This window comes from Mesocricetus auratus, unplaced genomic scaffold (genome assembly GCF_017639785.1).
Source record: "Mesocricetus auratus isolate SY011 unplaced genomic scaffold, BCM_Maur_2.0 Super-Scaffold_100007, whole genome shotgun sequence".
Taxonomy (NCBI): domain Eukaryota; kingdom Metazoa; phylum Chordata; class Mammalia; order Rodentia; family Cricetidae; genus Mesocricetus; species Mesocricetus auratus.
In genome coordinates, this window is record NW_024429191.1 from 80,094,781 (window position 1) to 80,120,027 (window position 25,247).

The following is a 25,247-nucleotide window of genomic DNA, read 5'->3' on the forward strand; positions in this document are numbered from 1 at the left end:
GCAGAGTCCGTTGTGATTGTTGCCACTTCCACTCAGCCTGGGCTAGTTTGGAGGTTGGGTTATAAACAATGTTGGAAGTAATTAAATGATAGATCCTTCTAAACCAGGTGGAGATACTTGGAATTGTTCTTCCGGGAGCTCAGTTTGTCCAAGGATCTGGATGATTTACATACAGGGGAAGACTTGTGTGTGTTCCTCCTGGTCTCTGGGCAGTGGAACTACAAGATTTGTCTGACCTTTGACCTCCAGGTGTGACTGTTACCAAGCTTGAATTACTGTCCTCGACCCCTGACCACCACTATAATGTTGGAGTGCAAAGCTCTACTCAGCCACATAAGGAGGGCAGGGAAAGCTGACTTGGAAGGCATGCACAGTGACAGTTTCACTGTCCCTCAGCCTTTCACGGAGTTGTGTGATGTCTCCTCGGATCTTTTTTTTTTTCTTTTTTTCTTTTTTCTTTTGGTTTTTCGAGACAGGGTTTCTCTGTATTGTTTTGGAGGCTGTCCTGGAACTCGCTTTGTAGACCAGGATGGCCTCGAACTCAAAGAGATCCACCTGCCTCTGCCTCCCGAGTACTGGGATTAAAGGTGTGCGCCACCAACGCCTGGCTCTCCTCGGATCTTTTAATGCCACCATGTGCTCTCTACCACAAAAGAAGCTGAGTGCTCAGAACTGTTTGCCTGACATAGTGAAGATCTGTGTTGTAAGGAAGGATGGTAGGAAATGAAAAGGGGCTGGAGAGCTGGCTCAGTGGTTAAGAGCACCTGTTACAAAGGACCAGGTTCAATTCCTAGCACCCACATGGAGGTTGACCACCCTCTCCGGCTTCACAGACATACCTGTACACAAAATAGTCATACACATAAAAGGTTGCAAAAGCCGGGCAGTGGTGGCGCACACCTTTAATCCCAGCACTCAGGAGGCAGAGGCAGGCGGATCTCTGTGAGTTCGAGACCAGCCTGGACTACCAAGCGAGTTCCAGGACAGCCTCCAAAGCCACAGAGAAACCCTGTCTCGAAAACCCAAAAAAAAAAAAAAAAAATGAAAAGTCCATTTCTGAAAGCAAGGAAGGCAGCAAGCAGGAAAGACAGGGCTGTATAGCCTGTGCTGTGCATGAAGTCAGTTGCTTTGTTCTGATAAGGGCCCAGCTTGAAACATGAAAGGACTCCCTCTTTTACACCCTCGATGACTCATCCAGCCCTTGTCAACCATTTCTATTCTTGTTGCCACAGAAAACTCCACCTCACCCATACCAATTCCTATCTGATTACTGCAGCATTTTCCTGGCTGACTTCCCTGTGACTAGGATCTGATTCCAGCCATGTGTATGTTTATCAGCTTTCAGACCCAAGCGCCATTTGTTTTCTGCTCACTGCTTCCAGTAAAATTCCTTAAAAACAAGCAAAAAACCAACTTCAATGCCAAACCATGATAGATACTTGATGGTTGCTGATTAAATGAAGCCGAAACAGAACTGAGTTCACTGAAGGAGTCTAGGACCTCAGGCTGATGGAATAGGAAAGTGGGGATATTAGCAGTCATCGACCCACTTTCTGCAGGGAGAGAACCCAGTTCTGACACCAAAGGAATGCAGTCCTCTCTGGCTCAAATCTCATCTTCCCTCGGGTTTCTGGTTTTAGTGAATAGCAGTCCACCAGCTAGTCAGGGACCAAACCTTTGGCCACTTCCAGCTACTGACTCTGTACTTAGCTGCTGTTTCTCTCTTTTGGAGAAGCCTTGCTGTGTAGCCTTGGATGGTCTTGGTGGCTTCCTATATGGCCCAGGCTAACCTCAAACTTAATGTATCTTCTGCTTCCTCCTCCAGCTGGATTATATATAGTTTTGTGTCACTATGCCCATTTCTGCTGTCTTATTCTTACCACCATTACCTGGTTCCGGCATGATCACCTTCAACCCAGATGCTGCCCTACCCTGCTGGTCTTTCCACAGAGTCCTTCCTCCTCCAGTCCCCTGTAGCCACCGACAGACAGTGTCATATTCTAAATTGGAGCACAGTTCATCATTGAATCTCTGTCTTAGGGTTTCTACCGCTTCTATGAAACACTATGATCAAAGCAACTCGGAGAGGAAAGAATTTGTTCAGGTTTGACTTCCACATCACAGTTCATCCAGGAAAGTCAGAGCAAGAACCTGGAGGCCTGAGCTGGTGGAGAGTGCTGCTTACTGTCTTGCTCAGCCTGCTTTCTTATAGGACCCAGGACCAGCAGCCCAGGGATGGCACAATGGACTGGGTCCTCCCTCATCAGTAGCTAATTAAGAAAACACCTTACTATTTCCTGACATTTAAAATGATCTTGTGGATGCATTTTCTGTTTGGTTGGTTAGTTGGTTGGTTTGGCCTGTTTGGTTTTTTTAGACAGAATTTATGTAGCCCCAGCTGTCCTGGAATTTGCTTTGTAGACCAGACTGACCTCAAATGCAGAGATCTGTCTCACCAGTGCTGGCATTAAAGGTGTGCACCACCTCCTGGCTTGGAGGCATTTTCTTAATTGAGGTTCCCTCCTCTTAGATGATTTTAGCCTGTGTAAAGCTGACATAAAACTAACCAGCACAATCTCTTTATAGTTGATTTTATTTTGTTTGAAAACTAGTAAGCGTGTGAAGATCAGAGGAATAACGTTCTCTTGCCACCGTGTAAAATCTGAGGATTTTTAAGTCTGAAAGCAGTTGCCTCTGCCTCTATTTGAACGACCTTGCTAAAACTGATGATTTAAGCTCCTATTTCCTGACATTTAAAATCTTTAGATAGCTGGACATGTTGAAACATACGTTTAGCCGGGCAATGGTGGCCCATGCCTTTAATTCCAGCACTCGGGAGGCAGAGGCAGGCGGATTTCTGTGAGTTCCAAACCAGCCTGGTCTGCAAGAGCTAGACCAGGACAGCGCCCAAGCCTCCAAAGCCAGAGAAACTCTGTCTTGAAAAACAAAAGCAAAGCAAAACAAACATACCTTTAATCCCACTACTCAGAAGATAAAGGCAGGCAGATCTCTTGAATTCCAGATCAAACTGGTCTACATATCGAGATGCTGTCTCAAAACCAAAATAAAAATCTTTAGGATTCTCCATGTATGAAGAATCACAACTGCTTATAACTCCAGTGCCAGGGGATCCAATACCCTCTTGCCTCCATGGGCACTTGTATACACACACACACACACACACACACACACACACACACACACACACACACACACACACGAACGAATAGCACATTTAACAACAACAAAAAAAGTCATGGTGGTACACGTTCTTTCTTAATCCCAGAACTTGGGAAGCAGAGACTGGCAGATCTCTTGAGCTGAGATTAACCTGGTCTACCTAGTGAGTTCCAAGATAGGGTTACACAGAGAAATCCTATCTTGAAAAACAGAAACTATTCTAATGCATAAACTAGGGTTACTGATGGCATTCCTGTCCTATCAGCACTCCAGAGATGGAGGCAGGAAGATCAGAAGTTTAAGTCCAATGTGGGCTAAATGATACCCTGATTTAAAAAGAGGCCAAAAAAGGAATGTTGGGGGTAGGGAGTAAGCCTAGTGAGAAGGTTCAATGAGCAATGGAACTTGGCTGCCAAACCTGCTGAATTTAATTCCTGAGACCCACATGGTAGAGGAAAACCAATTTTGAAGAGTAGCCCTGCTACATCCATACCTATACTTCAACACACATGCCCACACACATACACAAAATAGATTTTAAACTGTGATTAAAATTTCTGAAGAAAAAAATAATAAACCAGGGTGGTGATGGCTCACGCCTTTAATCCCAGCACTTGGGAGGCAGAGGCAGTCGGATCTCTGTGAGTTCACAGTCAGCCTGGTCTACAAGAGCGAGTTCCAGGACAACCATAGAGAAACCCTGTCTCAACCCTCCCCAAAGAAAGGACTTCAAAATGAGATAGGGAGGCCAAGATAAGGCAGTGGTTAACAGTGGTTAATAAGGATCTGGGGTACATGGCTCAGTAGTAGAGCTTTTGTCTTACATGTGTGGGGCTACTCCTCGTACTACAAAAAGAGAAAATACAGACTAAAAGGAGGGTGAGGCTATGTTCCTTTATCCCTTTGCTTTGGGGACACAGGCATGCAAGACCAACAGGGCATGGTGTGCTTCAGCTTCTGTCCTCCAAAGAAATGGACCTTTCTTCTCAGAATTTGACCCATTTCACATTGTCACTGTTTGCTTCTTCCATCCTTTAGGAAGACTTAAGCTCATCTTTTCCTCAACCCCACATGCTGGGCTTTTGGCTAGGCCCTGGGACAGTAGGAAGGATCCTTGCTCTCAGAGGATTTGGATACTCAATCCAGTAATAAGTGTCATCAAGGTCATCAGATATTGTACCCATGTGTGTATGTCAAGGTCCCAACCTGAGGACTCCATCCAGAATCGATTCTTTTTCTGTTTGTTTTTCAAGACAGGGTTCCTCTGTGTAACAATCCTGGCTGTCCTGGAATTCACTCTGTAGATCAGGCTGACCTCGAACTCACAGAGATCCACCTGCCTCTGCCTCCTGAGTGCTGGGACTAACGGTGTGTACCACCACCACCTGGCTCCAAATCACGTGTTTATAGTTAAGTGCACACTGTCACCCAAGAAGAAGTACAGCTATCCACTTGAACAGTGCTTAATTTCAGGGACCATGAACAGGACACCCTGGAATGATGTCATTTTAGCCCCATCTCCTCCGTACTTTAGGCCAAGATCCATTCACCACCCTCTCCCCAGTATTGAAGGCACCAGTGTAGCCACACTAAGACTTGGTTCAAGATGGAGAAATAAGGGAGCGGTGGATCAGTACTGCTGGCTGAGGCTGTCCCAAGGTTCTAGGAGGAGGAAGTGGATAAATGCTGTACTCAACACGATGGCAGCCTCGGGTCTTATCAGAGAAGAACAGTTCCCTGACTCCTTTCCTCCACCGCTGGCCACGTCACGGTGCTCAAAAATGGGGGAGGAAAGAGCTTTCAACTATGGGCCATGGTGAAGTAGATCCAGCCAGTTTACACTTTCTCAGACAGAAAGGGACAGTGGTTGGATGAGCATAGTGACAGTGGAGATGAAAAGGTTTTTTTGGTTTTTTGGTTTTATGAGACAGGGTTTCTCTGTATTGTTTTGGAGGCTGTTGGTCCAGCCTAGCCTCGAACTCACAGAGATCCACCTGCCTCTGCCTCCCAAGTACTGGGATTAAAGGTATGCGCCACCACCGCCCAGATGAAAAGGGTTTTTAAAGCCCGGTGGTGGCGGCAGTGGCACAAAGCTTTAATCCCAGTACTCCAGAGGCAGAAGCAGGTAGATCTCTGAGTTCAAGGTCAGCCTGGTCCACAGAGTGAGTTCCAGGGCAGCCAGGGCTACAAAAAGAACCCCTGTCTCCAAAAAAAAAAAAAAGAAAGAAAGAAAGAAAGAAATGAGAGAGAGAGAGAGAAACGAAAGAGAAAGGAAAGAAAGAAGGAAAGGAAGGAAGGAAGGAGATTTCAAGGAATGCAATCAAGAAGCACAAACAGCAGGTCTTGGCAGCTGTCCTGGAAAAAAGGAATGAGCCATGCTTTCATCAATAAGCCTGGATCCCCAGGGTGTGGCCTCCCACTTCCTGGTCGTCCTACAGACCATGTGATCTAGGGGCTGTTGCCCTCTGCCATGCCTGCTGCTCAGCAGTTACTTTGAGTTCCAGTTTGATAAACTGAAACTTCCTGTGGTGGGAACTTGAGGGAAGAGGAAAGAGCTGGCCCATTTCTGTCTAGGAGCTCTGGGAAGAGGAGGAGGATGGTTAAAGCCCCCTGTCCTTGGCATGCCCTGTGGATCCTGCAGTGGACACCACTGTTCTTGGGACCTAGTGCTGTTCCTCCAGCCTGGGCCTTGAACCTGGACCCTGTGAAGTTCACCATCTATGCTGGTCCCAATGGCAGCTACTTTGGATTTTCAGTGGACTTTCACAAGGACAACCACGGGAGGTGAGCACCAGGGTTGAGAGAGGACTGCTTCCTATCATTGCCTCTGTGGCCTCTCTTTTCTAGTTGAGCAAGGTGGAGTCTGTCTGTTTGGGTGGAACTCCTGTCAGGAATGATGGGGACAGGTTCGAGTGAGGGTGCCGGGGAGGGATACCAGTGGGAAGATGATCACTGAACAAAGAAAGGTAAAAGTTGGTGTCATCTGTGTCCCTCACTTTGTCACTTAATTCTCAGCCACTCATCCAAAAACGGTTGGCAAAGATACAAGTGCTCACCCACTGCTGTTTTTTCCATTTTGAACCTCATCTCCTTCCAAATTACAGATACTTGAAAAGAAGTAATAGATTACTAACTGTCAGCACTGATAGGTTTTGAGATGAAACTGCTAAGATTCCTGGGTCATCTTCATAGCTCTGTTTATCCTGGGTGACCTACTGTAACGGACACTGGAATGCTCAGGTTTGGGGAACAGTAATGACTGTTGTCAAGGACAAGTATAAGGAATCATTTCCTCTGCCCAAAAGAGCCATTTCATCAAAAACCAGGTCCCCTTCCCAAGATGGCTGGCATCCAGAGACTGTCCGTGAAGGGGGAGGGGTCTGTAGCTGAGTACGGTGGCACATACTTGTAAAACCAGCCGTCAGGAGGCTGAGACAGGATGGTTACCATAAGTTAAATAGCCAGGGCCACTTAACAAGACTGTCAAATAAATAAGAACTCCTCTGCTAGGTGTGGTGGCACACGCCTTTATTCCCCCTTAATGGGAACCAGAGGCAGGCAGATCCCTATGAGTTTGAGGTCAACCTGGTCTACATAGTGAGTTCCAGGACAGCCCAAGCTACATAGAGAAACCCTCTCTCCAAAAACAAAACCAGAGTCCAGTTGAAGAGAAGGAGGAGCGACAATATGAGCAAAGGGGTCAAGACCAAAATGGGGAAATCCATGGAAACAAATGACCAGAGCTAGCGGGAGCTCGCCGACTCCAGACTGACAGCTGCAGAACCTACATAGAACGGGCTAGGCCCCCCGGATGCAGGACAGTGGGTCCAGGATCCATCCCTAGCGCATGAACTGGCTCTTCGGAGCCCATTTCCTTCGGAGAGATACCTTGCTCAACCTAGACACAGTGGGGGGGAGGCAGTTGGTCAGCTTCATCGTGGTGATGGGACAGACTTCATTGACTCCCCTGGAGGTCATACCCTCTCTGAGGAGCAGATGGGGTGGGGTGAGGGTAAGGTGGGGGGAGCAGGATGAGGGGAGGGAGGGAGAGCTGGGATTGATATGAAAAAGTCACCATAATTAACCAACAATCTCCTGTCTTCAGAGCTCCTGAGTGTTAACACACAGAGCCTGAAGCTCAGTTCAACTCTCTTCCTCTGTCTGCTGCCCTTTCCCCAAGCGCTGGTCCTGTGGGCACACTTTAATGAGCATCCTGTGTGTTTATTAACAAAAGCATGTGGCTGAGGGCACACTAAGCACCTCTCATACATTTATTGCTACTCTCCCAACAGCACAGTTGCTTGATATCACCCCCACTTTACATATGGCAGAACTGATTTAAACTTCGGTCTGCTAGGATCCTCAACTCTGTCAGCATCACACATCCCCACTTCGGCTCGCCACATCCTTCACCATTCGAAACAGTTCTCACTAAGCAACCTGTTAGGCTTCACAAGGCACAAGGTTTATCTGGTTCTTATTGGGAGGAAGCGAGGGGACATCAGTGTATGAAACATAGCAAGGCGTTTTCAGTAAGGACGATTAAACCCCTCCTGTGCAAACCAAACCAACCGGTTTAGGAAGGCGAACTTCCTAAGAGTCCAGTGCCACTGCCCCTAAAACGAAGAGGTTGGCCTTAACGGGGCATCTGTGAGGAAAGATTGTCCAATGTCTCCTGCGCCACTGCTGGCACCCCAGGCACTGCTGGGGTGGCAGGCACCGGGCAGGACAGAAGGACCCTGAGCCGTGCTCACTCAGCTTTCCTACGCAGTGTGTCCATCGTGGTGGGCGCCCCCAGGGCTCTAAGCGCAAGTCAGGAGGAGACTGGCGGCGTGTTCCTGTGCCCCTGGAAGGCCAATGGCGGCAAATGCACCTCGTTGACTTTCGACCTAAGTGAGACTCCGGCATGGAGGGGGGAGGAGGGCCAGGAGGAAGTGGATGGCGGGGCTCCAAAGCGCCTCCCTTTCTTGTGCCCTCCAGGGGACGAGACTCGTCACGTAGGCTTCCAGACTTTCCAAACCTTCAAGACCGGCCAAGGCCTTGGGGCATCGGTCGTCACCTGGAATGACGTCATTGTGGTGGGCACTGTGGAAGGTCACAGGGAGCAAGTCCAGGGCAGTGACACGGTGGGGGAAGCCAGAATATCGTGCCCTCCCCATTCTCCTGTGACTCTGCTCTAGGCCTGCGCCCCCTGGCAGCACTGGAATGTCCTAGAAAAGAACGATGAGGCAGAGAAGACTGCGGTAGGTGGCTGCTTCGTGGCTCAGCTCCAAAGCGGCGGTCGCGCGGAATACTCACCTTGTCGCACCAACCTCATGAGCTCGGTTTACTCAAACTTTCGTAAGCGCCGTTCCGCCTTAGGCTCCGCCCTCTGGTAGCTGCAAACCCCACCCAGCTACCAACCTCGCGCCCTGAGATCCCGGCCTCCTGGCTACGCCACGCCCCCGGGGGAGTCCCGCCTCCGTGCCCTCCCCGCCCCGTACAGTTTTGCAAGCCCATGCGGGACTCCTAGCTAAAGAGGAGCATCCGGAGCCAGCCCTTGGCTGACCCCCATTTGCCTCTTGTAGACGGAGACAAGCGACACTGTGAGGCCGGCTTCAGCTCTGCGGTGACCCAGGCAAGTCTGCTTGGAGCTTGAGCCAGGGATTCGCGAGTTTGAGGCCAGCCTGGTCTGCATAGCAAGTTTGAGACCAGCCCGGGGTACATAGCAAGTTTGAGATCAACCTGAGCTGTAAAGTAAAACTCGTCTTAAAAGGAGATGGGGTGGCCGGGCGGTGGTGGCGCACGCCTTTAATCCCAGCACTCGCGAGGCAGAGGCAGGTGGATCTCTGTAAGGTCGAGACCAAGCCTGGTCTACCTAGCAGTTCCAGGACAGGCTCCGAAAAAAAAAAAAAAAAAAGGAGATGGGGTGGCCCGGAGAATGGGAATGATGCGCTTGCCTTTAGTCCCAGCACATAAGGGCAGAAGCAGGTGGATCTCTTGAGTTTGAGGTCAGCCTGGTTTACAGAGTGAATTCCAGGATAGCCAGGGCTACACAGAGAAACCCTGTGTCTAAAAACAAACAAAAGAATATGCAGGCAAAGTGGTTTAGGGTTGTTCCCAGGACAGAGGACCCTCTCACGACCAGAACTTCCCTTTCAGGCTGGGGAACTAGTGCTTGGGGCCCCTGGCGGCTACTTTTTTTTAGGTACGTGTGCCCAGTATTCCAACTCACTCCCATCGCCGTGGTTTGGGGGAGACCGCGGGCGTTTGATGCCCCACACCTTCTGTCCCTGTGCCCTTTCTAGGTCTCCTGGCTCGGGTTCCAATTTCGAGTATCATCTCTAGTTACCGCCCGGGTACCCTTTTGTGGCATGTTCCCAACCAACGCCTCACCTTCGACTCCAGTAACCCTTTGTACTTCGACAGCTACCAGGGTAACCTTGGCATCTCCTTTCCAGGCTTCCCACACCCTTTCCCAGGCCCCGTTCATGCATTTATGCCAATCTTAGCTAGTCAAGCACAGAGGCACCCCGACCCCCGTCTGCCTCTCCAACCACACTTGTCTAACTCCTATCCAAACTGGCTCACCCTTCTCCCCCCGGACTCAAGTGAGACCTTGGGCATCCTCTGTCTTCTCACCTGCATAATGCAGTTTGTGCTGATAACCTCGCTTCTCCTGACCCTCATTTCCTGACCGAGGTCTTCCTCGTTGCCTTAAACGCTAATCTATGCCGTGTTTTCAGGGTACTCGGTGGCCGTAGGCGAGTTCGATGGGGATCTGAGCACTACAGGCAAGGAATGCCGTTGGTGGCCGGTGGGGAGCCCTGGGGCAGGAGAATTCCCTGGGCCCCTATGTGAGGATGGAGTAAGTGGGCACTGAGGATCTGATTTGCTGAGCCTCTTTTCACAGAGTATGTATTCGGCGCCCCCAGTTGGAGCTGGACCTTGGGGACCGTAAGTGTCCACTCCCCCACCAAACCCTTGACCCTAATCTTCTTGTTTACCCCCCCCACATTCGCCAGTGCCCTGCCCCTTCTCAGTGAGAGCGGTAAGCCTCAAAGGGAGCATGAATGATGCGCTTGGGTGTGTTCCTCCGTGCAGGTGGAAATTTTGGACTCCTACTACCAGAGGCTGCACCAGCTGCATGGAGAGCAGGTGAGGACGGTGTCCCATGGCAGTGACCAACATCAGGGTATTAAGACACACCCTCAAGATGGTTCTTGGGATATGAGGGTGATGTCTAGCAGAGGATGCAGAGTGTAGGAGCACAGACTAAAATGCTCTTCATCTTGCAGATGGCTTCGTATTTCGGACACTCAGTGGCAGTCACTGATGTCAATGGGGATGGGTGAGAAGAGGGAATGCCCTACCTACCCTGCCCTACCCTTACCCAGTTGGGTCCTCAATTGCCAGCAGCAGGAGTTACCCTCCTCTTGTCCCAAGGGTGGCCCAGAACTGCCCTCGTTCCTGATATCTTCCTAGCGCAGCCGTACCTAACCTTGCCCATCTGGTTCACAGGAGGGACGACCTACTGGTGGGGGCCCCGTTGTATATGGAGCACAGGGCAGACAGAAAGCTGGCCGAGGTGGGCCGTGTGTACTTGTTTCTGCAACCTCAGGGCCCCCATATCCTGGGCGTGCCCACTCTCCTGCTGACCGGCACTCAGCTCTATGGGAGATTTGGATCTGCCATTGCACCCTTGGGTGACCTCAACCGGGATGGCTATAATGGTGAGTGGAAGAGCTGCTGTGTTTGGCCTTAAGAGGGCGCATAGCCCTAACAAAAAGATGGGCTTAGGGCAGATGTGGTGGTGTACACCTGCAGTCCCAGTGTGAGGGATGCTGAGACCTTGGGCAGCAGGAGCCCGGGAAGGCTTGACTGCTGACTGCAAAGTGGGTACCACAGTTCAAGGAATCCAATTAGGACAGTTCGTCTCAATCCCAGCATGATGATCCCTGCGTGCAGATTTGGAGACTGGAGTTAGAAATTCGATGCCTTTACAGATACTTAGGGCTTGGACTACTAAGGCAGCTTGGAAATGAATATGGAATCCAGAAGAGAAGGGAGTTGAGTGGGAATAGGGAGCCAGGAGGTCTGTAGTTCAGTTCTGGCTTAGATGGGTTTGAAGGGCTTGGGAGTATTAGGTGAGAACTGAGAACTGTGGCGATTGACTTTCCACATTTCCACCGGAGAGGCTGAGGGTGAGATAGAGAACTGGGAAGAGAGCATGGGATTCAGAGTCTGTGAGATAAGAGAGGCCCAGTGGAGAACGCTGGGAAGCAAGAGCACTTAGGGATCATCCAGAGAAGGTAACTGTGGGGAGCAGTGCTCACACAGGCGGGAGAGAAACCATGAGATTGGTGGCCCAGTACTCTGAGAGAGAGGACCTGGAGCAGGAGGAAGGAATGGGCCCCGTGGCCCCCTCACTCCTGAAAGGTACAGTTAGGTGGAACTGGGAAAGCATCGTGGCCTTTAGCAAGGATGAACTCGTTGGTGGCAGTGACGAGAACCAACTCGGGTCAGTACGGTGGTGCATACCAGTGACCCTGGCAGCTAGGAAGTGGAGGCAGGAGGGACAGAGGCTGGAGCTGGGATGCACAAAATCCTCTGTCAAAAAACTTACCAACCAGCCAGGCAGTGGTGGCGCACGCCTTTAACCCCAGCACTTGGGTGGCAGAGACAGGTGCATTTCTGTGAGTTCAAGACCAGCCTGGTCTAAAGACTGAGTTCCAGGACAGGCTCCAAAAGTACAGAGAACCCCTGCCTCAAAAACAAAACAAAACAAACAACCAACAAAGGGCACCATAGGGACCACTGGCCAGGGACAGGGTATGAAGAGAGGTGAAGACCTCAGCAGGCAAGACAGGCAGCTCTCTCACCAACCTGACTGTGAAAGGACAAGGAGAGCCATCATGGAACGAGGATGGGAAGATCATGTTAATCTGGAAGAATGGGGAGTATAATGAATACAAAGGGAAAATGGTCATGTGGGGAACGGGAGGGGTCAGGCAGATAAGGGTCCTTGTGATGCCTGGTGGAGGGGGGATGCAGACACTCCATCCAGAGGCAGATGCCGGCTCAAAGGTCACATAGAGTAAGTGGGAAGACAGTGTGCAATAGGGTCCCTTACGGAAGGAAACGGAGCTGACAGCTTGGAAGACTGGAGAAAGTTAGAAATAAGCGCTGTAAGGAATCCACAAGATGGTTGGGAGGCCCCAAAGGTCCTGAGGAAGACTGGCCACAGAGCCCATCTGCTGCAAATCCCCTGAAACCCCGAGCTGAATTAACTCCAGACAGAGTCTGACCAGGCTGACCGGAAACAGGCCGTGGAGCAAGAGTCAGTCAGTGAATCCATGAAGACCAAGACCAGGATAGATACGACACCAGCTCGAGGACTCCATTGTGGTCAGAGGTCTCTGTTTTGTTTTTGTTTTCTGAGACAGGGTCTCACTGTGTAGCCTCTGTGTCCTGAAGGCTAGGATTAAAGGCTTTAGTTTGAATTATGATTATGGTGATCAAGAAAATTGCAAAGACATACTGTAAACAAAATCAGAAGATAAAGGGAAGATGGTTAAAACACACAGACATGTGACTAAACTAGTCATATAATGAAAAGAACTCATAAATAATGGGCCTGCTAACAGATATACTCTCAAGTAATTGGTGTTGACAAACCTATGATGTGGCTGTGGGTTTGTTAACAGAGTTAACATCTGGGAAATAGGTTTCAGTTAGTTTTTATTTGTTTTTCAGTTTGGTTTTGTGTTTTGAGACAGAGTCTCACTATGTAGCCCTAGCTGGCCTGGAACTCACAGAGATCTGCCTACCTCTGTCTCATGAATATTGATATTAAAGGTGTGCACCAGCACATCAGGCCTACTTTTTTTTCTTCCATTACTGGGAATTGAATCTAGGACCTCACGCATACAAGAAGTGTGCTGCCCTGGGCTGGGCTCAGTTATTTAATCTTCTAAAATGGAAATTAAGGGAAAGGTTGTAGCTGAACTCGTCTAACATGCCCAAAGCCTCAAGGCAGCGTAAGCCAAGTGTGGTGGTGCCCACAGTACCAGTCTTCCTAGCACAAGGGAGGTGGAGGCAGGAGCACTAGAAGTTCAAAGTCAGCCTCAGTTGCATAAATAAGTAGAGGCCAGTTTGTGACATATACCACAACCCTGTCTCACGGGCATGGTTTCCAACATCTTTAATTCCAACACAGGGAGGCAGAGGCAGTCAGAACTCTGAGTCTGAGACAAGCATAGTCTTCACAACAAGTTCCAGAACAGTCAGGGTTACAAAAGAGAAACCCTATCTCAGAAAAACCAAACCAACCAACCAGCAAACAAAAATCCCTGTCTCAAATTAACAATAATAGTGAATAGGATAACAACATCCAATTGTTGGGAGTAAATGGAATCTTGTTGGTGTGTTTCCCTTAATGGACAGGGAGGACTGTTGGAGCTTTTATACCAATTGTTAATACTTGACTGATCTCTCTGCCGGGCGTTGGTGGCGCACGCCTTTAATCCCAGCACTCGGGAGGCAGAAGCAGGCAGATCTCAGTGAGTTCCAGACCATCCTGGTCTACAAGAGCTAGTTCCAGAACAGCCTCCAAAGCCACAGAGAAACCCTGTCTCGAAAAAGCAAAAACCAAAACCAAACAAACAAAAACCCAAAAAGCAAAACTTGACTGATCTCTCTCCTGCTTCTTTGATACAGACTTTGTACCCTTTTCCTGTTCCCCCAGGGCCTCCCTAAAGAAGCCTCGGGGGAGATTGGCAGCATCGCCTGGGGAGACTCAATCACAAATAGCACACTCTTTCTCTCTCTCCAGATGTTGCTGTGGCTGCCCCCTATGGGGGCCCCAGTGGTCAGGGCCAAGTGCTGGTGTTCCTGGGTCGGAGTGAGGGGCTGACTCCGCGCCCCTCCCAGGTCCTGGACAGCCCTTTCCCCAGAGGCTCTGGCTTTGGCTTCTCCCTTCGTGGTGTTGTAGACATCGATGACAATGGATACCCAGGTGCCTGTGGATTGCATCCAGCCAGTCATGACAGGCCTTCGAGCACTTTCTGGAAATGTGGAGAGAACAGCTGGGGAGTCCATGTCTGACCCAGTGACAGCTGTGGGCTCTAACTTGTCTGTGTGGCTGGGATACTGGGGTTTGGGGGCAGAACCTCTAGGGGGCTGTTGGTGTGGAGAACTTTTTGGAAGATAAAGACTTGCTCTATGCCTTCTCTAATGGCCACTTTTGACCCTTCTCTCTATGCCTACAGACCTGATTGTGGGGGCGTACGGGGTTAGCAAAGTGGCCGTGTACAGGTGAGCACTGGCTGGGATAAGGGCCACATGGGTCAGGAGGGACACAGTGGTGAGCCTCTTCTGATCCCATCAGAGCTCAGCCTGTGGTGATGGCCACTGTCCAGCTGCTGGTTCAAGACTCCCTGAATCCCACCCTGAAGAACTGTGTCCTGAAACAGACCAGGACACCAGTCAGCTGGTGAGGAGGTGGGGGGTCACAGACTCGGCAGGGTTTGGGACCTTAGAGAGGCCCCAACCCCCAAACCTGCTCTCATCTTTGCAGCTTCAACATCCAGATGTGTGTGGAAGCCACAGGGCACAACATTCCTCAGAAGCTGCGTGAGTGGCCTGGAGGGAGGGGTTGGAGGAAGGGAGGTCTGGCTGTCCCCACTAGAGGGAGACCTGAACCTTTCCTGCTTGGTCGGCTGGCCTGCAGCTCTAAGGGCAGAGCTGCAGCTGGACCTGCAGAAGCCCCGTCAGGGCCGCCGCGTGCTCCTGCTGGAATCTCAACAGTCGAGCCTCACCCTGAGCCTGGACCTGGGTGGAGAAAACAGAACTACCTGCTACACCATCTTGGCCTTCCTTCGAGTATGCTCGGGCCAGAACGGGCGGAGCTGGGTGTGCAGGCAGAGCTTGGGCTCCAGCAGAGGGTGCGGGCACAGCCGCAGGACAGCCAGACTCTTGCCATCTGCTAGGATGAGGCCGACTTCCGGGACAAGCTGAGCCCTATTGTGCTAAGCCTCAACGTGTCGCTGCCCCCAGAAGAGACTGGAGCAGCCCCTGCTGTGGTGTTGCATGGAGAAACCCATGTCCAGAAGCAGGTAGGGGACAGTGGGACAAGCGACAAGGGTGCAAGATCCCTGGTATGGAGACTAAGGCCAGGGGTTAGTTGTAACCATGAACCCCAAACCTCGAAGTCACCCCAAATCCTGATGAAACCCTCCATATCCCAGTGTCCCCCAAACATTGTTGCAGACTCAGAAATCCTGCTGTCACCAGAACTTTGGCGTCATCCGAACCTTTGCACACCCTCCACCCCTAACCCCTGGAGGCCCTGTCGTTCTCTTAGCTCTGAGGTGACCCCTAAATGTCACAAGCCCCCAGCTTACCCACACATCCTATCGTGTCCCCTAGACCCGGATCATCCTGGACTGTGGGGAAGATGACGTGTGTGTGCCACAGCTCCAGCTCGCGGCCACTGTGTGAGAGAGCTCCCCGTTCCCCCCGCCCTGTCCCTCCGTGCCCCAGGAGACCCACTCCTCACCTGAGGCCCCTCTCCTCCTCCTGGCCTCCAGTCCTAAACCAGTGACCCCTGCACACACAGGGGCGACTCCCCACTTCTGATCGGTGCTGACAACATGCTGGAGCTGAAGATCGAAGCAGCCAATGAGGGTGAGGGGGCTTACGAGGCGGAGCTGGCTGTGCACTTGCCTCCGGGTGCCCACTACATGCAGGCTGTCAGCAACGTTGAGGTGAGGCTCCGCCCCGGGGCGTGGCCAGCACTCCGGCCTCACACACCCAAAGCTTCGCTGCTCTTATGCTTTACTATAAAGATGTACAAAGCTTTCAGTGTTGAGATGCAACGCATCTAGGTGGGGTATACACAGAAGGCGTGCTGGCGAATGGTGCACATTTGAAGAACCCTGTTACAGAACCACCAAAAGGCTCAGGAGGCCAGTGTTAATTGGAACCCCTTTAACATCTACTGGGGAGCTGGGGTGATGATGGCTTTTGGTAAAGTAGAGAGCCTGGGTTTTAATTCCCCTGGGGAAAGCCAGGCATGGCAGTGTGAGCCCAGAACCCTACTGCTGGTGATTTGACGGGCATAACCCTACGCTCATTGGCCAGGCAGGCTAGCCACATCCATGAGACCCTGCCTCAATAAATAAATAAACATAACTATTGGGGGAAAATACCAATATCAACCTCTGGTTTCCACATTCACACACAGCCACACACAATTTGCTAGCTTAGTCTTTTCCCCTAATGTTGGCAGGCACTTACAGAGAAATTTTTAAAGTTAAGTTAAATTCAATGTTTGTGTGTGCATGTGTGCACAAGTGTACAAGAGTATACATGACGGCCAGTCAGTGATGGCGCACGCCTTTAATCCCAGCACTCCGGAGGCAGAGGCAGGCGGATCTCAGTGAGTTCAAGGCCAGCCTGGTGTACAAAGTGAGTTTTAGGACAGCCAGGACTATTACACAGAGAAACCCTGTCTGGGGAGGGGGAAAGTATATATGATATGTGTGCACATGCCAGTGGAAACCAGAGGTCAGACTTTTGTGTCATTCTTCAAGTGTCATTCGCCTTGTTTCTCCCAGTCTGAACCTGAAGTTCACCAATTCAGCCAGATTGGCTGGCCATGGGCCCCAGGGAGCCGCCTCTCTCCACCTGCTTTTTCTGTGGGTCCTGGGGGGTCAGACTTGAGACCCATGCTTACACAGCAGGTACTTCACTAGCTGAGCCAGTTCCCCAGAGCAATGTTTTATCTTCCGAGGACAAGTCTCACTCTGAAGTCAAGACTGGCCTGGAGCTCACTACCTAGACCAGGACAGCCTTGGACTCTTAATATTCTGCTTTAGCCTCCCAAGTATGGGAATTACAGGCATGAGCCACCACACACAGTTAAATAACATGTGTATTATATATACACACATACACTTATACGTATATCATATATACACATTACATTCAGTGTCTGTGTGTGTGTGTGTGTGTGCGCGCGCGTGCACATGCTCAAACACTTTCACCACATTGAGCATGTGGAGGGTCAGAGGATAACCCATGGGAGTCAGCTGTCTTCTATCATGTGGGTGCCAGGAATTGAACGGAGGTTGTCAGGTTTGGTGGCAAGTCCCCTTAACCAACTAGCCATCTTCTGTTGTTTTTTTTTTTGTTTGTTTGTTTGTTTTGTTTTGTTTCCAAGACAGTGTTTCTCTGAATTGCTTTGGAGGCTGTCCTGGAACTTGCTCTGTAGACCAGGCTGGCCTCAAACTCACAGAGATCCACCTACCTCTGCCTCCCAAGTGCTGGGATTAAAGGCAAGAGCCACCGATGCCAGGCCCCAATTGAGCCATCTTGACAGCCCTGAATAGATTTTTGTTTGGTTTGATTTGTTTTAAGACAGGCTTTTCTGTGTAGCTTTGGAGCCTGTCCTGGTACTTGTTCTGTAGACCAGGCTGTATTTGAACTCAAGAGATCCACGTGCCCCTGCCTCCCGAGTGCTGAGATTAAAGGCACCACGCCTGGCTTTATTCTGTTGGTGTAATTTTTAGCAGACATGTCAGGTGCCCCACCGGGAATGCCTGTTCTTTTCCATCTGTCTGTGACTCTCTCCCCAGGGCTTTGAGAGGCTCATCTGTACCCAGAAGAAGGAGAATGAGACCAGGGTGACACTGTGTGAGCTGGGCAACCCCATGAAGCAGGGCACCCGGGTAAGACCTCCACAATGTGGCCTGGTGACAGCAGGTGTCTGGGAGGTCTCGGGTGGGAGTCACGAGGTCTTCCAATTCTGGCTACATCCTAGCGTTGCTAGGTTCCTGGAGCAGGAGGACCGGGCTCAGGGTGGACAGTGGGCTAGTGACTTCAGTCCCACTCCCCTCCCAGATCGGAATCAGAATGTTGGTGAGTGTGGAGAACCTAGAAGAAGTGGGACAGTATGTGTCCTTCCAGCTTCAGATCAGGAGGTAGGGGCCCTTCTGCCACCCGAGCCCCGTGCGGAAACCCCTCCACACAGAAAGGCTGGTGTCCCTCACTGTCTTCTCACCTTCTCCCCCCAGCAAGAACAGCCAGAATCCCAACAGTGAGGCTCTGCTGTTGCCTGTGGCAGTCCAGGCTGAGGCCACAGTAGAGCTTCGAGGGTGAGAGACCAGGCATGGGAAGGGGGAATGGCAGCGGGGGCGGAGGTGGGTGTAGCTGATGGTGCATGATTAGCACGCGGTAGACCCTGGCTCCCTCCCATCCGCAGTATCCCATAAAACAAAGGGTCCTCCCAGACCACCCACTCTGGGGGCTTGGGCACTTGCAGGAATTCCTTCCCTGCGTCCGTGGTGGTGGCAGCAGAAGAAGGTGACAGGGAGCAGGATGGCTTAGACAGCTGGGTCCCCAGGGTGGAACACACCTATGAGGTAGGGAGGAGCCTCTGGGCAAAGCTGGGGTGAGCGAGGTCCTGGGGACAGCAGGTTGGCAGCTGAGCCACCAGCACCCCAGTTTCTACCCCCTCCAACCCCCAGCTCCACAACAATGGCCCTGGCGCTGTGAGCGGCCTCCGACTCGTCATCCACTTTCCCAGCCAGTCCCAGCCCTCGGACCTGCTCCACATCCTGGACGTGAAGCCCCAGGGAGGTCTCCTCTGCACCTCACAGCCAACCCCAGAGCCTCTCGAGGTGAGGCTCAGGGCGAGGGAAGGAGCTGTGAGGGGACAGATGCCAGACCAACAGCCAGAAGGGTTAGGGTTCAGAACGACCCTGGAAGCGAATTCATTGTGCCCTTGTCCCCCAGCTGGACTGGAGGCTGCCCACGCCCAGCCCTTCCTTCTATCACCAGCGCGAGCGCAGACAGGCGTTCCTGCAGGAACCCAAGCAGCCAGGGCATCGAGACTTGGTTCTGGTGGTGAGAAGGCTCAGCGGGCTCCAGCGGGGGCCTCGGGAAGAGGAGATGGGAAGCAGGGGCAGTGGTGCAGGTGTGATGCTGGACTGACACTTGGCAGAATAGGTCACGTGGGTGTTTGCTTTTTAAGCTTTCCTCTAAAGAAATATCAAAGCAAGCCGGGACTGGTGGCGTACGCCTTTAATCCCAGCAGAGGCAGGCGGATCTCTGAGTTCGAGGCCAGCTGGGTCTACAGAGGGAGTTCCAGGACACCCAGGGCTGTTACACAGGGAAACCCTGCCAAAAAAAAAAAGAAAAAGAAAAAAGAAAAAAAGAAAGAAAAGAAAAAAGCCAAAGCAATATCACAAAAAACACCGAGTACTTCAGGCTATGGGTGACCCTGCCTTCGGGCCTCATCCGTCCCAGTATCCCTGGGGATGTGGAGCAAACAGAATGTAGAGAAACCATCTGAAGCTCGGCCAGAGACCGGCACCTCCCGACCCTCCTGGCTCTCCGTGTTGGGTCCTTGATTGATGGGGGATGATTGGCAGGAGGGCCTGGGCACTTACAACCGGTCCCCCTCAGAGCTGCAACGACTCAGCGCCCTGTACGGTGGTGGAGTGTGAGCTGCGGGAGATGGCACGCGGGCAGCGAGCCATGGTCACGGTGCAGGCCACGCTAGGGCTGTCCAGCCTCCGCCAGGTGGGGGGGGGCGCGGGTGGGCGGGGCCTGTGGGCGGGGCCTGTGGGGAGCGGGGAGGAGTTCGCTCCCGGCTTCAGCAGGTTCACACCCGCTTTTACCGCGGGGCGGGGCGGGGCGGGACTCAGAAGCTGGGAGTCCCGGGCTTGGATTGCGGCCGCCTCCTGGGCTCGAGTGGCTGCGGTCAGCGGCTGTCACCCGCGCCCCCTGCAGAGACCGCAGGAGCAGTTCGTGCTGCAGTCGCACGCCTGGTTCAACGTCTCCTCCCTGCCGTACTCGGTGCCGGTGCTCAGCTTGCCTAGCGGACAAACTCAGGTGAGCGGCCCCGGTTCTCCTGCTGTCGGCGCCCGGCCGGCTTGGGGCGGGGCCGCTCCAGAGCTGGGGGCGGGGCCTCGCTGCATGGAAGGACGCAGTGTGTCTGAGGTCGGAGGGCGGGCTCTCAGTGGGACTGAGGTCTGGCTACCGGAGAGGGCTTGGCTGGGCATCCTCCTCTCTGGTCTCAGGCCCCCTGAAGTGGCTTCCGGCTTGTCCTCAGGTGCAGACACAGCTGCTTCGGGCCTTGGAGGACAGGGCCGTTCCTCTCTGGTGGGTGCTGGTGGGCGTGCTGGGCGGTCTGCTGCTGCTCACCTTGCTGGTTTTGGCCATGTGGAAGGTGAGACTGGGAGGGGCACAGAGTTCCCAGGGGGTCACAAGCCAGGGATACAGAACCTGTCTCGTCTACCCAGCCGCTATTAGAATGCGCTTGTTCTGAGGGCTTGTGCCGGCCGGTCCTTCCCATCCCCACTGGCAGGACGCCTGAAACCCTCGGGTCTTCAGACCCCTTCCCCCACTGTTAGGAAGTCAGAGGAAACAGACCTGCCTCTGGAAGAGAACTTCCTGACATGTGAGCAGGGCTCACCTCCTGCCGTGTCTGTTGCAATGATAAAGCACCATGACTAAAAGAAACTTGGGGAGGAAAGGGTTTGTTTCACCGTACACTTTACCGTCAGCGAGAGAGGCAGAGGCAGGAACTGGAGCCGGGACCTTGAAGGACAGCTGCGTACAGGCTTGCTTCCTTGCCTGCCTTTCTTGGCCCAGCTGCCCAGGGATGGCACCGCTCACAGCTGGCTGTCGTCCCCCCATCAATTAGCAGTTAAGAAAATGTCTCACAGGGGCTGTAAGGATGACTGGGCTAAGAGCATTGGCTGTTCTTCCAGAGGTCCAGTGTTCGGTTCCAGCACCTACATGGTGGCCACAACCCCATGTAACCCCAGTTCCAGGGGATCTGTCAGCTTCTTCATGTTTCTTTCTTTTCTTTTTTTTTTTTTTTGGTTTTTCGAGACAGGGTTTCTCTGTGGCTTTGGAGGCTGTCCTGGAACTCGCTTGGTAGTCCAGGCTGGTCTCGAACTCACAGAGATTCGCCTGCCTCTGCCTCCCGAGTGCTGGGTCATGTTTCTTTAGTGCCAGGCATTGCATATAGTGCACAGACATACATGCAGGCAAAATCAGAATGCCCACACATATAATATAAAAATAATTTATTTTCTTATAAACGAAAATGCTTCAAAGGCATGGCTACAGGCCAATCTGACCTGGGTAATTTTTGCTTTTTGACTTGGGGCTCCTCTGTGTAGTCCTGGGTGTTCTGGAACTAGCTCTGTAGACCAAGCTAGCCTCAAATTTAGAGACGATCCATCTGCCCCTGTCTCCAGAGTGCTAGATTTAAAAGCATGTGACCCCAGACCCAGCTGACCTGGGTAATTTTTCAAGTAAGGGTTCCTCTTCCCAAGTGACTAGGTTTGTGTCAAGGAAACAGCTGAAGCTGGCCGCGACAGTACTCAGCACTATCCTTCCCTGAGCAAGATGGAAGGCTGAAGGATCTAGACCCTGTCCCTGGCTCCTGAGAGGGTCCCTTATTTCTGTGTGCTGTGGAACAAAGGCATGAGTTACGTACAGGCAGAAAAATTAAATCGGAGCATGGTGACAAGGATGTCATCCTAAGTGTTTGAGAGCCCAGACTACGAAGCAAGTTCTAGGACAACTGGGGTGCATGAGATCTTGTCTCACAAAAACAAAACAGAGGTTGTTGAGATGCCACCAAGTAATGACCTGAGTTTTAACCCTGGGACCCATATAGTAGAAGAAAACCAATACTTGAAAGTTACCCTCTGGGGCTGGAAAAATGGCTCAGAGGTTAAGTGCACTGGCTACCCTTCCAGAGGTTCAATTCCCAGCGACCACATGGTGGCTCACAACCGGTTATTTGTAGTGAGATCTGGCGCCCTCTTCTGGCCTGCAGGGATACATGCAGATAGGACACTGTACATACAATAAATAAAATCTTTGAAAAAAAGAAAGTTACCCTCTGACTTCCAAACAGACACACACATAAATAAGTATAGAGTTTTTTTTAATTTATGGGGGAAACATCTCCCAATTTAAAAAAAAAAAACCCTTCTCGCCGGGTGTTGGTGGCGCACGTCTTTAATCCCAGCACTTGGGAGGCAGAGGCAGGCGGATCTCTGTGAGTTTGAGACCAGCATGGTCTACAGAGTGAGTTCCAGGACAGCCTCCAAAGCCACAGAGAAACCCTGTCTCTGAAAAAAAAAATGTACATTAGTGTTTTGTCTGCATTCACGTCTGTGTGAGGATATTGGATTCCCTGGAACTGGAGTTACAGACAGTTATGAGCTGCCATGTGGGTTCTGGGAATTGAACCTGGGTCCTCTGGAAGAGCAGCAGGGGTTTTTTGTTTGTTTTGTTTTGTTTTTCAAGACAGGGTTTCTTTGTGGCTTTGGAGGCTGTCCTGGAACTTGCTCTGTAGACCAGGCTGGTGGGTTTTAAGGCAGCTGGTTTCTAGCAGACTTCCTCATCGATCCTCTGGGGTGTGAACCCTCTCTATGTGCCTGACCCCAGCTCCTGTGCCCCTCCCCCAGGCTGGCTTCTTCAAGCGGAACCGACCACCTCTGGACGAAGATGAAGAGGGAGAGTGATGACACTGGAGCAAGGCTGGGTGCCTGCTTCACCTAGTTCTGACCAGTTGGCCCCGCTCAGAACTCCACGGGTTCAAACTCCTGCATGGGGTCTTCCCTTCCCAGCAGAGCGGGCACATCCCCTTTCCTACTGCCTAATAAAGAGGTTGATAGCAATATCTGCCATTGCTGGCTCGGGGTCTGAGGACAGAGGGAGGAGTGAAGGGATGTTTGTGGGGACTAAGCAGTTTGATCAGAGTGAGTCTCTACCAACAAGGTCGCTAATGGCTGCCAGGGAGTAGACAGTAGATGGCAGCTGTGAGGTCGCCAGGCAGGAATGGTGGGAAGGCCTCCCTCCCATGAGACCGAGTGGGCAGTGAGCTGGGGTTAGGAGCACCAGCGAAGAAATGCTGGGTTCCTGTATCTCTCTCATTTTCTCTTGAGACAGTCTCACTATGTAGCTCTGGCTGGTCGGGAGCTCGCTGTCTAGACCAGGCTGGCCTTGAACCCAGAGAGATCAATCTACTTCAACTTCCCAGATACTGAAATTAAAGACGTGAGCCATCATGCCTGGCTCCCTGATGGGCAGCTTTAAGCTGTATGTTGTGCATGATTTTGGAGGGACAAACCTCAGAATAGACCAAGACTTGGGAAAAATGACATTCCTGCCTTCCCTCCCCTTCTCTCAACAAAGACCTTTAAAGTGATGCTCTGGAGGAAGAGAGGCAGAGAAAGCTGGCGGAGCCCAGCTTGAGGAGGATGGTGTCACACCGGAGAGGGGACAGCAGATGTTACCACCTGCCGTCACCCTGATGCCATTCCTTCTGAAGAAGCGGGTCTTCTGCTAGGAATGGGGATGAGGAATAGAGGGCCGCCGAGCGGATTAGAGTTGGGGGCAGAGGTCAGAGGTCAGGCTGTCTTCAGGAATCCCATGGGGTTTGTTGATTCACATGTGCCAGAAATGTTTGCAGTGTTTTGTTTTGTTTTTGGAGACAGGATTTCTCTGTCCTGGAACTCACTCTGTAGACCAGGCTAGCCTAGAATTTAGAGATCCTCCTGAGTGCTGAGACTAAAGGCCAGAAATGGTTTCTGAGTACATAACATGTGCTAGAACTATTCCAAAGTGGGCTAAGGGCTGAGCAATAAACAAAACTAGTCTCTATCCCATGGGACTTACATTCAAGAAGATGAGTGAAATAAAAGTGTAGTCATTGGTATCCATGACTGTGAATGAGAACAGAGGGAAGGAACCAGGATTGTAGTCCCAGCTCTTCTGGAGCTAGAGACAGGAGGATCACAAGCTCACAGCCTGCCTAAGCTACAGAGTGAGTTCAAGGCCAGCCTGGGCAAGTTATAATATACTAATACAATAATACCATTATAATAATAATAGCTTATGGCTAGAGACATAGCTCTTAGGAATCTGCTTAACTAGCATACAAGAAGCCCTTATTCAGTCCATGGCACTGTGTAAAGCAGGAATTGTAGTACATGCATGTTATACCAGAACTCGTGGAGACAGTAAGATCAGAACTTTGAGGTCATCTCCAACTACAGAGTGAGTTTGAGGCCAACCTGTGTTACATTAGACTCCGTCTCAAAAGAGGGCTTTGGGTGTTTGCCTTTTCACGATGTACTATCCACTCTATCTCTTTCTTTCTTGTTTTCTTTTCTTTTATGTGCACTGGTGTTTGGCCTGCATGTATGTCTGTGTGAGGTGTCCAATCCCCTGGAACTGGAGTTACAGACAGTCGAGGGAGCTGGGAATTGAAGCACGTACCCTCTGGAAGAGCAGCCAGTACTCTTTTTTTTTTTTTTTTTTGGTTTTTCGAGACAGGGTTTCTCTGTATTGTTTTGGAGGCTATCCTGGAACTCGCTCTGTAGACCAGGATGGCCTCGAACTCACAGAGATCCGCCTGCCTCTGCCTCCCGAGTGCTGGGATTAAAGGCATGCGCCACCAACGCCCGGCGCAGCCAGTACTCTTAACCTAACCACTAAACCATTTCTCCAGCCCCACCCCCATCCTTTCTTAATAAAGGTCACTATCCTTGTTTTTGTTTTTTGAGACAGGGTTTCTCCGTAGCTTTGGAGCCTGACCTGGCACTTACTCTGTAGACCAGGCTGACCTTGAATTCACAGAGATCCCCTGCCTCTGCCTCTCTAGTCCTGGGATTAAAGGCATGCGCCACCGCCAATGCCTGGCTTTGCTATTTTTATAACATTAAATATAAATAATCCAGCACTCAGGAGGCAGAGGCAGGCAGATCTCTGTGAGTTCCAGGCCAGCCTGGTCTACAGAGCAAGTCCAGGACAGCCAGGACTGTTACACAGAGAAACCCTGTCTTGATAAACCAAACAAAAAAAGTAAGAAAAAGGAAACTGGGCTCAGTGTGAGAACAGATGCCTAGTGTGTTCAATAACCTGAGTTTAAGTGCTGAGGGTAGGGAGAGAGAGAGAGAGAGAGAGAGAGAGAGAGAGAGAGAGAGAGAGAGAGAGAGAGAGAGAGAGGAGCAATCTGTGGATGAGGAGAAGGGAAAGAAAGGAGAGGAAAT

At 51.3% G+C, this 25,247-nt stretch overlaps 1 protein-coding gene and 2 long non-coding RNA genes across 5 annotated transcripts; 1 reads left to right on the top strand and 2 right to left on the bottom strand.

Moving 5' to 3' along the window:
• The first annotated feature begins 5,629 nt into the window (after positions 1 to 5,629).
• On the top strand, positions 5,630 to 22,871 carry Itga2b (integrin subunit alpha 2b). Of its 3 annotated transcripts, XM_005070111.4 has the most exons (30): positions 5,633 to 5,964; positions 7,952 to 8,073; positions 8,161 to 8,258; positions 8,361 to 8,520; positions 8,748 to 8,797; positions 9,322 to 9,367; positions 9,468 to 9,596; positions 9,906 to 9,953; positions 10,073 to 10,116; positions 10,264 to 10,317; positions 10,458 to 10,510; positions 10,681 to 10,892; positions 13,994 to 14,176; positions 14,430 to 14,475; positions 14,549 to 14,653; positions 14,738 to 14,793; positions 14,891 to 15,042; positions 15,150 to 15,275; positions 15,589 to 15,656; positions 15,779 to 15,926; positions 17,799 to 17,891; positions 18,064 to 18,143; positions 18,237 to 18,317; positions 18,485 to 18,584; positions 18,690 to 18,842; positions 18,958 to 19,068; positions 19,630 to 19,746; positions 19,957 to 20,058; positions 20,279 to 20,395; positions 22,659 to 22,871. In XM_005070111.4, the coding sequence occupies exons 1-30, from the start codon at positions 5,777 to 5,779 to the stop codon at positions 22,713 to 22,715; spliced, it is 3,099 nt and encodes a 1,032-aa protein (XP_005070168.1). In that variant the 5' UTR covers positions 5,633 to 5,776; the 3' UTR covers positions 22,716 to 22,871. The 3 variants fall into 3 exon arrangements, with proteins under 3 accessions (XP_021082838.1, XP_040605757.1, XP_005070168.1); XM_021227179.2 differs by lacking the exon at positions 20,279 to 20,395 and having other exon boundaries at positions 5,630 to 5,964; XM_040749823.1 differs by lacking the exon at positions 18,958 to 19,068 and having other exon boundaries at positions 5,631 to 5,964.
• LOC121141525 lies at positions 7,438 to 8,605 on the bottom strand. The gene is made up of 2 exons (XR_005878454.1): positions 8,479 to 8,605; positions 7,438 to 8,390 (listed from the first exon to the last, which is right to left on the bottom strand). It is a non-coding gene; the product is annotated as an uncharacterized LOC121141525 (long non-coding RNA).
• LOC121141524 lies at positions 13,318 to 15,858 on the bottom strand. Its single transcript, XR_005878453.1, has 2 exons — positions 15,719 to 15,858; positions 13,318 to 14,225 (listed from the first exon to the last, which is right to left on the bottom strand). It is a non-coding gene; the product is annotated as an uncharacterized LOC121141524 (long non-coding RNA).
• Positions 22,872 to 25,247: the final 2,376 nt, after the last annotated feature.

Bases quoted from the DNA above. Each gene is read 5' to 3' on its own strand.
- Itga2b (XM_005070111.4), top strand. From the start codon at position 5,777: ATGGTTAAAGCCCCCTGTCCTTGGCATGCCCTGTGGATCCTGCAGTGG. The intron at 18,144-18,236 runs GTAGGGGCCCTT...TTCTCCCCCCAG, and splicing joins TTCCAGCTTCAGATCAGGAG to CAAGAACAGCCAGAATCCCA. The intron at 18,585-18,689 runs GTAGGGAGGAGC...TCCAACCCCCAG, and splicing joins GGGTGGAACACACCTATGAG to CTCCACAACAATGGCCCTGG.